This window comes from Pinus tabuliformis, chromosome 2_2 (genome assembly GCF_031772625.1).
Source record: "Pinus tabuliformis cultivar Carrire ecotype Pingquan chromosome 2_2, CPIR1, whole genome shotgun sequence".
Classification (NCBI taxonomy): Eukaryota; Viridiplantae; Streptophyta; class Pinopsida; order Pinales; family Pinaceae; genus Pinus; species Pinus tabuliformis.
Window position 1 is genome coordinate 30380579 of NC_142300.1, and position 13477 is coordinate 30394055.

The 13477-nt window shown below is 37.8% G+C and overlaps 1 protein-coding gene across 1 annotated transcript; it reads right to left on the bottom strand.

Annotated features, from left to right (window-relative positions):
- Positions 1-9609: 9609 nt before the first annotated feature.
- Positions 9610-11944, bottom strand: LOC149191365 (putative UDP-N-acetylglucosamine--peptide N-acetylglucosaminyltransferase SPINDLY). The gene is made up of 4 exons (XM_089406630.1): positions 11711-11944; positions 9962-11604; positions 9790-9860; positions 9610-9689 (listed from the first exon to the last, which is right to left on the bottom strand). The coding sequence occupies exons 1-4, from the start codon at positions 11942-11944 to the stop codon at positions 9610-9612; spliced, it is 2028 nt and encodes a 675-aa protein (XP_089262756.1).
- Positions 11945-13477: the final 1533 nt, after the last annotated feature.

A 13477-nucleotide genomic window follows, 5' to 3' on the forward strand; every position in this document is an offset into this window, starting at 1 on the left:
GAAATGTTGCACACCTTTTCTCTACAAATGGACACTATTCAAATCAAGCAGAAACAAGAGGAAGAAGAGAGATCCTTAGCTATAGTTTGTCCTAAATGCACTAGGAGGCACCGCAAAAATGAGTGTCCACTCAATGTTATAGAGGTATGCTCGGTATCTGATGAAAACCATTCCATAGATAAATGCCCTTCTTTTCCTGGATTGAAGGTTGTATACCAAGAGGTTGAAGGCGGGCTGAGAAACTATGTTATATCAACCAAAGGAGGCCTCAAGTACCTCAGCCATACCAGCAGGGCATGCAAGGTGCATCCTATTCCTATTACAATCCCAAACAAAATGAACCCCTACCCCATTAGTGTTCTCCTGCTCACCCTTCATGGTCCACACCTTCTCCTTGGTCTTATGCACCTCAGTATCCTTCCCAACCTCCCAATCAATCATTTCAGCCATATGCTTCTCCACATCCTCAGTGGAATACCCCATCACAAGGTTGGAGGCCTCAATTTAACCAACCCCCTTCTTTACTGCCTCCACCTCCATCTCAACCACAACTAATTCATCGTACTCTACCCAAGAAACCTTAGATTCCTGCCCAACCAAATCTGAACCTGAACAACAAGCTATCACAGTAGGTCTATAGTGGGGATACATCTTACCCATGCCTATGATGTGGAGATTCAAGAAATTCACCTCAGGCCTGGAAGAGTGCTACCAGATAACCAATCTCCATCTCCACCTCAGGAGCTTGAATATGAAAAGGAAGAGAGTGTTCCAAAATCCAATCCACCTCCTTTTCCTGAAATATTTATCCATCCTAACCAACACACCACAGAAGAGACTGAACTTCCGGGAGAACTGAAAAAATTGTGTGTGAAAATCCCACTCCTCCAAGCCATCAAGGATGTCCTCATCTACAACAAGCTAATCAAGGAGAAATGCTTCAAACATCCTAGGAGGAGAAAGAAAGATACCCTTACCATCAATTTCATTGGTCAATTGTCTGACATAATGTTGGGGAGAGTAATTTTCCCAAAGTATCTAGACCCTAGAAGTCCTCTGGTAGATGTGCACATTGATGGCATCATTGTCACTCGCACCTTGATTTATCTTTGGGCTACCATCAATGTGATGACTAAGGAGACCATGCTCAAACTATATCACCAAGGATCCTTAAGAAAGACCACAACAGTATTGCAATTTGTAGACAGGTCCACAGTAGTTCTTGAGGGTGTTTTTGAGGATGTAATGGTCTCTATTTATTCTTGGGAGTATCTTGCTGACTTCTTAGTTCTCCAAACCAAGACAGAATTCAATGGTTATCCTCTCATCCTTGGAATACCATGGCTAGCCACTATCAATGCTTACATAAGTTGCAGAGTTGGGAACATGACCATTATGAATGGGAATTTGTCCAAACAGTTGGTCTTGTACCCTCCTACTCAACCATCCCTAGAGCATGATCTACCCTTGTGGTTGGAAGAGGAAGATGAAGATGAAGTATATCATACCACATCCTATCCAATCTGTACCCTAGATTCTATTATAGGAGGGGGGAAACTTGATGAAGATGACCTCATTGATCAAATCATCTAGACCCAGCCCCCCAACACCATGCCTCTTGATGAGTTGGTGAAGGAATATGAAGATAACACTTGGAATGATTTATTCCTAGTTTACCCTAGTCTTGCTCATATCAAAATGGTAGAATTTGGTCCATCTAAAATATTGAAAATCAACCCCTCTCTCTCAGCCAACCAAGAAGAGAAGTAGTGCAACATGCTGAGAGAGCACTTGGATGTGTTTTCCTAGAGCCATAAGGAAATGAAGGGAGTGCATCCTTCGCTGTGTACTCACCACATCTACATCAAGGAAGGATGCAAACCAATGCACCAACCTCAGAAAAGAATGAACCCAACCCTCAAAGACATAATGAAGGAAGAATTACAAAAATTGTTGGATGTAAGGTTCATTTACCCCATCTCAGATAGTGAGTGGGTGTTCGCTCTAGTTTTGGTCCCAAAAAAGAATGGAAAATGGAGGATCTTTGTGGATTAGAGAGAGTTAAACAAAGACACCAAAAAAGACCATTTTCCTCTACCTTTCATTAATCAAGTCTTGGATGGCCTTGCACGAAAGAAGTTCTTCTCTTTCCTGGATGGATTCAGTGGTTATAATCAGATTCAGATTAGCCCAGAGGACCAAGATAAAACCACCTTCACTTGTCCTTGGGGTACTTTTTCTTATAGGGTCCTTCCTTTTGGATTATGTAATGCCCCTGCCACTTTTCAAAGGGAAGTTCTGAGCATCTTTGTTGAGCTAGTCCATGACTCTGTAGAAATATATATGGATGATTTCACTCCCTATGGGTGTGACTTCCTAGAGGCTCTCTATAACTTGGGGAAATTACTAATGAAGTGCATTGAAATGAACCTATCACTTAGTCCTAAGAAGTGTGAATTCTTGATGAATGTAGGGAATGTTCTGGGTCATTTAATATCCTAGGAAGGAATACAAGTAGACCCAAATATAATTTCCATCATAAAAAGGGTCCCCACTCCTCAAAGTAGAGGGATGTTAGGATTTTCTTGGGCTTAGATGGATACTATATGAGGTTTATCAAGGACTTCAACAAAGTAGCCTCACCATTAAAAATGAATGAAATCGTTTCTAGATATGTAAGAGGGTGTACCATGTGTGCTAAAAGCAAGCCAAGCAATAGAAAACTAGGCTTGTACACTCCACTACTAGTTCCTTCTCACCCTTGGGAAATTGTTTCCATGGATTTTGTTGGGGGACTGCCTAAATCTAGGAAAGTTCATGACTATTTATATGTTATTGTGGATAGGTTCAGCAAAATGTGTATTTTGATACCTTGTAACAAATAGATTATTGTTGAACAAACTGCAAAGTTGTTCTTTCAGCATGTCTAGGTTCATTTTGGATTACCCACTTCCATTTTATCTGATCGAGATTCCCGATTTGTTGGGAAATTCGAGTCTGTGGGAATTGATGGACACCAGACTAAAGAAGAGCACAACTTTTTATCCACAAACAAAAGTGGTCAATAGGATAGTGATCCAGTTGCTCAGAGGCTATTGCAGCAAGCATCCCAAGCTTTGGGATGAACATTTATGTTATGTGCAGCATGCTTACAACCGAGATAAACATTCTTCTACACATAAATCTCCTTTCGAGACCTGTATTGGTTTCACACCAAGGTCTCCCTTGGACTTTGTCTTTGTTAAAGACATAATGGTTGATGGACACAGTGATGTGGACAAGGCAACCAAGTTCATTGAACAAATCCAAGAGATTCACCAAGCAGTACAGGAACAGCTGGAAAAGAGCCAAGCAAATTACAAGGTAAGGCATGATAAGCATCGGATTGAGCATAGTTTCCAAGTTGGTGATCAAGTCTGGCTATATATCAACAAAGAAATAATGCAAGGTGAAGGTAAGAAGTTGAATCCAATAAGGTATGGACCTTTCAAGATACTTGAGAAAATCAATGAGAATGCTTTTCGCCTTGATTTACCAGCTTACATTCACATCTACTCAGTTGTTAATGCATAAATCTTGAGACTATTTGAACCTTCATTGATTGAAGATCCCGAAGAGAAGAGTCAATTTCCTTTTATTGATGATCTGTTGCCTAAATATCTCAATGAGTTGTAGGAAGATACAGTTCTAGACAGGAAGGTGAGAACTACGCACAGAGGGGATGTTGAGTGCCTTAGGATTGGGCTCAAAGGTTCAAAACCAAACAGTGCAAAATGGATAGAAATTAGGCAAGAAAGGAATCTATACCATCACTTGATTGATGCTTAAAAACCAACTTTTGGTGGTCCAAAAGCTTTTTTCAGTGGGAAGGTTGTGATCCGAATTGGATCCTAGAACACTCTCTAAGTTTTCATGAACTCTTTAAAAACCATGCCAAAGTTTCAAAGTCTTATAAATATCAAAGCTATCAGAGATATCCTCGTGATATTTGCAATTTGTGATCAGCGCGGAGCAATGAGGACCCTCATTCAAGCACGCAGACCGTCGGCCCATGGTAACGCGCGCTGGTGCAAATTGGCAAAACCAGAGGTCAATTCAAGAAACGGGGGCAATTTCTGTATCACAGGGAAAACCCCTCAAAGAAGGAAAATCCCCGAGCGCTGGGACCCAAAAAGTCATAAAATACAATGGATATTGCACTGATTCCCTCAGAAGCGGGATCCCCCAAAAATCGGCAGAATATTAGAAGGGCTTTGAGTGGTAAGTGGTTTCAGCCGAGTCCCGCCTGATGCTACACAATGGGTGCCACGTGTCCGGCGGAAGAGAGAGAAAACCGCTCACATTGGATGGGTAAACGTCATGTTATTTACCCACCCAATATGGACGATGACTGTAGGATCTGGAGGCTCTAGATCAATGGCAGAGACACAATCTGATGGATGACCGGATTCGACAGGGTAAACAGGAAGAATTGTATAGGATTTGAAGTCCGACGTGGACGATGTGTTGGTAGAAGATCGTGCTTCGCAGGAATTCTTGGAGTTAACAGTAAAAACAGTTGTTTCAAAGACGTCCAAGAGAACTGACACTCAGTTCGTTATGAAATAGGTGGCCACCTCCCTGTGAGGTGTTATACAGTGATGATTACGCAGAACAGAGGGATTCAAATGGATAGAGGTAGGGGAACCAGAAAGTTGGGAAGCGGAAATGAACAGTCAGAAAGCAGATTGGCTTTAAAGCCACGAACTGACAGAAAGAGAAGCAAGTAAGTTAGAAGCGGAAAGCTAAGAGCAGAGAGAAGAAGTTGAGCTGACCTGCAGAAGCAAAGGTAGCATCGAGCTAGACAGAGCCAGAGAGAGTCAGAGAGTCTGTGTACTCTAGAGAAAGCTTGAGAGGTTCAAGAGAACTCCTCTATATATGCCTGTCAAGTATGAGTCTCAGATTGGGCTCATACTACTATGACTAATAGAGGTCAAGTTTCGGTAAGGAGAGTCTATGTACTCCAGAGATTTGGGGAATCCAAGTACAATCTTGTTGACTTATGTCTATTGTGTGAGACTCAAATTGAGCTCACTGTTGTAAAAAAAAAAAAAAACTCTGCTTTGAAAACATAATAGAGAGGCCACTAGTGAAGGCTGGACCGGGAGACGTAGCCCAGGAGTATTGGGTGAACTCCTTATTAAACTTGTTGTGTTTATATGCTTGCATGTTATGTTTTCCCTAACTACTTCAATGCCTGTGTATTTCGCAATCTTATCAATCCGTTGCACAAAATGACATAGGCACATCCATGCACATGAGTCTGTAATACCTTAATTGTTTGTCTTAGATCAATTTCAGATCAGTTGTTGATTTAGTCGTTGGTGATTGCTGCTAATAGATTGTGAATTTTGTTGAAATTATACTTGATTAACATTATGTAAATTTGGAGCATTTCTGGCATTTGTAATTTCAACTTGCGAAGAATTGAAGTTGTCATTTTCGGCAAGTGTATCAATATCAACAAAGGCTATACTTTCTGGTTCTTGATAGTTATCACAGGATAGAGACACTAAATGTTTGAACCATACAATTAATTGGAATTGAGGAGGCAAATATTTGGACCAAAATTGCATTAGAATTAATTTAAATCTAACATAAAACATATACAAAGTATCACCTTCCATCCCACGCAATTCTTATAACTGATCACACACCTTTTTGTAATCATATTTCAGAAATGCGTGAAGGAAAATCTTCAAAAATTTGTCTCAACTACGTACAAAGGCAATTGGAAGTGATAAGCACCAGTCTTTGGATTTTCCTATCAAAGTACAAGTGAAGATCCTACAAATAATATATTCATCAATATTGAAATTATTACAACTTAAAATAAATTGAAAGAGATGACTAAAAGAAGATTTTTTACCATTGTATTTTACCTGAGATGGGACCTTGACTGCCTTTACTGGAGTGAAAGTTTGATGAGGTCCAATAAAGAAACTCCAAGGAAGTCTTTTACATGGGGCCATAGTAATAAAATAGAACATTTAAGAAGAAAATACTCAAAGAAAAAAATTTACTAGGTTCTCCTAGTGCCAAAAATGTTATATGCTCGAAAATCTATGCCTCAACATTATAAGGGAGACCACCTGGTCGAAAACCTAGAGCAAATCCTTTTCCTTTTGAAATGGTGGTTCAAACTAGTTAGACTAGGTCTAATTACCTTCTCTCTATCTATACTAGCTTAAAGTATGACTTTCAATTACCAATAGAGAAGAGACATTAGAACGACCCTCTTGTTCATCAGGCAAGAAAGTTATCCTTAACCTAATATGGGGCTCAGCCAAGCCACAACTAAATTTTTCCTCTTTGATAAGAGGACTTCTAGAAATGTAGAATTAAATCTAAGTGCAAGCAAAAGGAAAAAAAATCTGAAGTCTATCTCGATTAGGAAGCTATAGATCTAACCCAACCAAAAGCAAAGTAATTAAATGATTGAGATTTCAATGCGCCTGGTTTATGATGAATATTTTCCTAATGAAGTAGTTCAATTAAGTAATATTATAATTTACCAAACATGTTGTTTATAGATATATTAACAATCAATGATGATGTTAGATCTAAGACTTTTGTGATCCATAATGTAGATATAAGTCTTCTGGATTAATCACATAGCTAGGATTTGGTCGACGTTTCAAACCAACTAGTGTGGTTCATCCTCAGGACAAGGTGAGAAATCAATCTCAGTACAAGATGAGAAATCAATCAATCTAAAGGAATAAATAGCAATGATGCATCATTATCCAGAGTTAGCCGTTGAGAATTAGTTGTTGGTAAATTAGTTAATGGGAAAAATAATAAAATATATTTAAATTTAATAATAAAATATTATATATTTAAATTAAAAACTAGTTGTTATAGAGTATAAAATATTTTATTTCAATATTATTGATTTATATAATATAATTATTTATTAATAATATCTATTAATATTTATATATTTTTATTTGTTATGGGTTGACTTATCTCATTTAGTTGAAAACTAGTTGTTGGGAATAATTTAATATGATTATTTATTAATATTTTCAATGATAATTTGTCAGAGATTAGCTTATTTCCTTTAAATAGAAATAGAGAAATGTTGAATTATATAAGCCTGAGTTTTAAGTAAAGAATTGTTAATATTAGTAAATTAGAAAGGAGGTTACATCAAGATATATTATTAGGGGTATACATATTTTAGTAGTATCAATACACTTAATAATAATGCAAAAATAATAAAAGGAAGAGGATGGTCCAAAATTCAGAGAGATGAAAAGTCCAAAATAAAATATTGAAATAAAATATTTTATACTCTATAACAACTAGTTTTTAATTTAAATATATAATATTTTATTATTAGATTAAAATTATATATTTTAATTTAAATATATTTTATTAATTTTTTTATTAACTAATTTATCAATAGCTAATTCTCTACGGCTAACTCTGGGTAATGATGCATCATCCTTATTTATTCCTTTAGATCGATTGAATTCTCACCTTGTCCTGAGGATGAACCGCATTAGTTAGTTTGAAACGTCGACAAAATCCTAGCTATGTGATTAATCTGAAAAAAACTTATATCTAAATCAATGATGAACCAATAACATTAGGAAGTAGTTCTCATAATGCCAAAGAAATTAAATCAAAATTAGATGACAAATTTTTGGGTAAATAGTTACTCAAAAATATGATTTAAGATCTTAAGAGGAAATTAACAATAGATCTATGAAACAAATAGATTAGATAGTTAATCTATAAGACATGAATTCATATCTACAATAGTGCATAATATAAATCCAATTAACATAATTATGTTATCAAAAATGAATTTCATATTAAAAATAATAATTTTTCTAATACAAATAAATTTAAACCTATTCTCCTGCTCTGTTCATTGAATCTGATCTCCTACAATCTTCTCCAAAGCATAAACTATGGTGCTAAAAGCAAGAGCTGCAATAGTGCAAGCTTTGACTCTCATATACAATTCAAAAAGGAAAAAGACAAATCTCAATATTCCTCAAATCTAAGATTGATCATCTTTACCTACAACTTGAAACCCTTATTACAATAGTTCTTTAGTAATTATAAAATTGCAGAAGAGAGAAGCCCCTTTGTACATTCTACAAACCACTATTTATAATTTACAAAATGAATTTCAAATAGGATAGTTGTTGAAGAGTAATTTTGCTCCAACAATTTTCATTGGTCCAAATTCCTTTTCTTCTATTTTTGAAGAAATATCATTGATTGTGTTATCACAAAATCACACACTGAAGGCTGCCTATCAGTAAGATAATGTGTAACTATTTCAAACCTAGCTTTGGACTAAGGCTTAGCCTCCTTAGTCTGAGAGGGCTCTCTCACAGACTATGAATGTTGATCACTAACAAGGAAAGATGGCTAACTCTTTAACAAACACATGAAAATAAGATGGCTGGACAGATATCAGATTGATTCCCATTGGGCTTATGGAGTCTCACACATCTCAGCAAACCAAAATACTATTTTTCATGGAAGTCAGGGTTCTTTACATCTATGCTCAAACATAACTAACATAAAACACAGTCTGCCATAACATACAGGAAGTCAGAGCATGTGGGCATGAGTTCTGAGTGATTATGCAATAACAGAACTGTAAAAGAACACTAAAATAACAAGCCACCATACATTTGAACAATGAGATCTATTGAGAATCCTGAGGCAAAAACAACAGTCATTTGTATTCCTGAAACATGCTTTACATAAACCAAAATAGACTTGTTCTCTATCAAAGTATCCAACCCCTTTTACATTCATCTTTCAGCTCTATATAGAATGCTTACTCTACCTGATTCGAGCTCCCTCCTCCAACGTGAAGGGAGCTCAATAATTACTTATGATGACACCTACTAACTTTTAACTAACTAATAATTACAGCTGACCACTAATTGGCAGCGCTGGAATCCTAAAACAATTAAAACTCTAATTCTACATCATGCTGGAAATAGCATTTATTACAACCAGGATGGTGCTCCTACGAAAAGAAGGAGAAAACAGGCTCATTCTCTGACAAATGGCTTCTTTTAGTTTGGCTGTGATAGGTGTCCGTAGTTGCTTACTGGCCTTTAATGTAACATGTTTTCCAATACCCTGAAATATAGGAAACTGCTCCTGTTTGTCGGTCCTTGGTTTGCCTTAAAATATTTGAATCCAAAGAAGTACGCTTTTATCCTTTAATTACCAGGTTTCCACGTCCATGATGTGCTGGCCATTTTTATGTGTGAAGACAACACCTTTTAAAGATTTGTTGATTTGTCAATCATAATGATTGGCTCAACTGAAACATGCAACTACAGCAGTTTCGTAGCGCGCTACGAAACTGCTGTGTAATTTCATCATACACAGTCTCATCACTTCTCTGCATTCTTGCTATCTTCTCCCCATAGCAGCTACTTCTAACAACACTGAAGCCACTACTGTATAGCTAATGCAATGACCAAGATACCAATAATGTACTCTAAAGCATATTAAGAAAACTCTGTATATCTCAGTCACAAACAAGACAGCAAATCGACTTTTGAGAAGCTCAAAGCCATATAATCATGCTTCAATACCCACTTCAATACCATCCACATAAACAAACTTATAAGACCTCCGGACATACTCATCTACCTCTAGGCCTGCTCCATGAAAAAAAACAATCCATAACATGTGTGTCTCTGTCCATTTTCAAGAGTCCTTCATCAAAAGTCTTTAGATGTTTGATCTGTACATTTGTACCATCTTTGCTATAAACTTCAGGAAAGGACATGCCGAAGCATGTTATAGACAAGGCAGTAGAAGCTGTGAAGCTGGATTTAGTTGCAGAAAATGATGCCACAGATAAAAGGTCTTTGATTACCAACATGGCATCCTTCAACTCACTGATATTATATTTATCTGCAGAGCCAACCTGTGTGCAATATAAAGCTTATCATCTTCGCCCTCATAGATGTAGTTCATGGCTAGCAAGCGATTTTGACCAGCATTCTGAGAGTCTGGATCAATTTGCAAACACCGTTTATATGCCTCTATCGCAAGCATGATATTACCTGCATCCCTGTGCAAAATCCCTAGATTATTATAAGCTTCTGTATATGCAGGATTTACCATTATAGCCTTTTCAATCATGCTTGCAGCAGCATCCATTTTACCCTGGACAGTGTAGACCACACCAAGATTATTAAGAGACTGTGAAAAACTAGGTTTGATCGACAAAGCCATCTGGTAGCACTCCACAGCTTTGTCAAGATTATCCCTGTCTTTATAAATGACTCCTAAATTATTGCATGCTTCCGCACAATGTGGATTGAAGTGCAGGGAAAGCTCATACATCGCAATTGCCATGTCAAATTTTAGTAGTTCACCATATGCGACACCAAGATTATACATAGCATCTGTATAGTGCCAATTATAAAGCAATGCCTTCTTGTAATGAGCTATACCCTGATGTATATCTCCTTCAAGCTTCACCTTTGTACCAAGGTCTGTAAGGGCTATAGCCATGTTATTCTTAGCAATTTCAAAATTTGGAGATACAGCCAAACACCTCTCATAAAACGCAATGGCTGCATCCAAATCTCCACGGTTCTTATATATCACACCCATGTTGCAATATGCTTCAGCATACATAGGCCTTTGCAATGCAGCTTTTTCATAGCAATTAAGTGCCATATCATATTGCATCATTTCCGAATAAACCACCCCCAAATTATAATAAGCAAGAGCATAGCGGCTATCTGCTTTTAGAGCTTCATAGTACTTCTGAATTCCTTCATGGACATTTCCTGCAAGTTTCAAACTGGTCCCAAGATCTGTCAAGACAATTGCCAAGTACTCCGCAGCAAGCTTGTATGTAGGATCCACTACAAGAGCCTTCTGATATGCCTCTGCTGCTTCTAGCAAGTGCCCTTCATCCTTGTACAAAACTCCACAGCGCGTGAGAGCACAAGCATTCTGAGGATCAAGCGCAATAGCTTCTGCAAAGCATTCAAATGCCTTCGGAATAACACTTTGCATTTGGAGACAAATTCCTTTTCCAATGTGAGCCTCGACATTGGTAGGCTTCGTTGTAAGATTTCCTTCAAAAGTTTTATGGATTGTGATACGATACACATTTATATCATCCACAAACCATATAATTTGGTTGCTGAAAATCTCTCCATAGTTTTGAGATGACAAATACGGTTCTGTTGGCTCTGAAGAATAAGGTTGCAGGCCCTTTCTTATGCGCTCCCTTAACACATACAAGGCAGGATTTGACTTCATTATTTTATTCATAGCTTGGGCCAAAAGAGGCTTTGAACCAGGAAACCAATTACCAAATGCAGAATGTAAATTGTAAGCAAGATCGATTGCAATCATAACACCAGTGGGTGATGTATAAATTGACATATTATCTGTTGTATAGTCTAAGAATTTGGCTCTCGTATACCGTTCACGGTCATGAGAATCATAGTCTTCCCACCGAAGTTGCACATCAATCCTTAGACTCTGCCACAAGGCTGGGCTTGCATTCTCCAGAAGACCGAAGGAATTGTCAATCAAAACATGCCACTACGCTCCCTGCCAATCATTCTGCACACTGAAATTAGCACCATTTCCATTTCCTTGAGGATCCAATCCATCAAGATACCGACTATGTGGATGCATATAGATCAACCAAATGGGCAACCCTATCTCCTCCAGCGCCATTTGTATTATCACTTATGTTGGTGCCATACAAACGACCTGGAATTGCGGTTCCTATTAAAAAGTGCATTATGTCCACTTCATGACCACCGCAACTTTTGCTTGTACAACTGTCAACCGTCTCTTTGCAAGCACCCATATTATGACATGTTGCATTACCACCACCTTGGTACATGAGTGATACAGAAGGGCAGCTCATTTCCATTCCTTACACATAACGATATTCCCCCGGTACTTTTAGCAGAAAATGTTGGCCGAATGCTCTTCCTTTCCTGGAATATCTTGCTAAAAATCTTGATCTTGGAAGTACTTTCTCGAACTGCATATTCTCCATCTGAGGCCCAAACAAATTCGAGTGCAGATCCAAAGGATCTATTCCTCCATGCCAGTGCCGTATAAATTATGTATTCACCATCACCACATACAACAACAAATCTTCCATTTGGATTAATGTTACCAAAAGGGTCTAAATTTTCCCATCAGAGATTGGAGTAAGGCGAAATATATCATTAAGGACACTAGACCTGTTCTTCCAGCAATTCCAAACTGCTCACATGCATTTATAGTAAATGACACTGCTCGCAAGGCTGGTGGCAAAAATGGCATATATCTCAACATAACTTGGTTGAACTCAATGAGTCTTTCCATTGGCTAGTTTGGATCAACATAGGAATGCCCCTCCAGTTTTTTCGGAAAAATATCCATGTACTGCTGTACTCTCTCAACTAAAATCATTTCCTTCTTTACCTTCAGATATTTCAGTTGCACATTGAACTAACAGCTGTTTGGAAGAGCTCCCTGTATGAACATTATCTTGCCGGTGACCAGTTGATGCGTATGCTTCTTGTGAGATTCTCACTAGATGCTGATTTCTTGAGGGTAACAGAACTCTGTTCAATAGGCATGCTAGGATTTTGACCTCTACTGAAAACTCGAACAAATCCCCAATTTCGTAGCACGCTACGAAACCACCTAAACATGTAGCGCTGCGAAACTGCTAAAAGGGTTCATGTGCTTATTTGCAGACATTGAGCATTGAAATTTTGTCAGTGATAACAGTGGCTCCACTTGGGATAGTGTGCCCTTGTGGTGCACTAAGAACCTGCAGTTCCAGTGCCTTATAAAATTTATTTGACAAACAGAAATTTGCTTGACCAGCATGACTGTAGGAGAAAGAAAACTACTTCTACTGAAAAATGCTCAGTTAACCTTGAGCTTATTTTGCATTTACCTCTACCTACCTACCCTAACAATTTCAACTTCTTTCTGCTCAATCAATATGAAATTTCCAATGTAGCCAATCCTCTGTTTTATCTGATATTTGATTTCTTTGACTGCATCGGAGTTCAGAGCCAATATGATAGTGTGATGACCAGTGCCACTGAAATTGCCTCTAACCTTTATAGAAAAGCTGAAACACTGGAGAGTAAAACTCTTCCATGTAGTCAGCTACAGGATCCCAGAATACATGATCAGCTAGATTTTTCTTGCAACTTTCCGGCTGTGCAAACTGATCTTCAACAGCAGTGTGCATTTCTTCAAGCGTAAAAGAGAAAGGAAACAATACTCTCTCCTTATGTTCTGCCATAGAAAGCTGCTGAAAATAATGATCATGATAACACTCTTCATTTTCAGGCCACTGATTCTCAACCACACAAGACCCCTTTGATGTGCTATCCACTTTTCTATTTGACAAGCTATCCAACTGCTTTTCTGAATCATTCCAACAAACAATGGA

What these genes read in the sequence shown, in the direction of transcription:
- LOC149191365 (XM_089406630.1), bottom strand. Translation starts at nt 11,944, where the DNA reads ATGGAAATGAGCTGCCCTTCTGTATCACTCATGTACCAAGGTGGTGGT. An exon ending in AAGCTTTATATTGCACACAG is followed by an intron (nt 9,861 to 9,961) that starts GTTGGCTCTGCA and finishes AACTAAATCCAG; the next exon opens with CTTCACAGCTTCTACTGCCT. An exon ending in TGAAGTTTATAGCAAAGATG is followed by an intron (nt 9,690 to 9,789) that starts GTACAAATGTAC and finishes TTCATGGAGCAG; the next exon opens with GCCTAGAGGTAGATGAGTAT.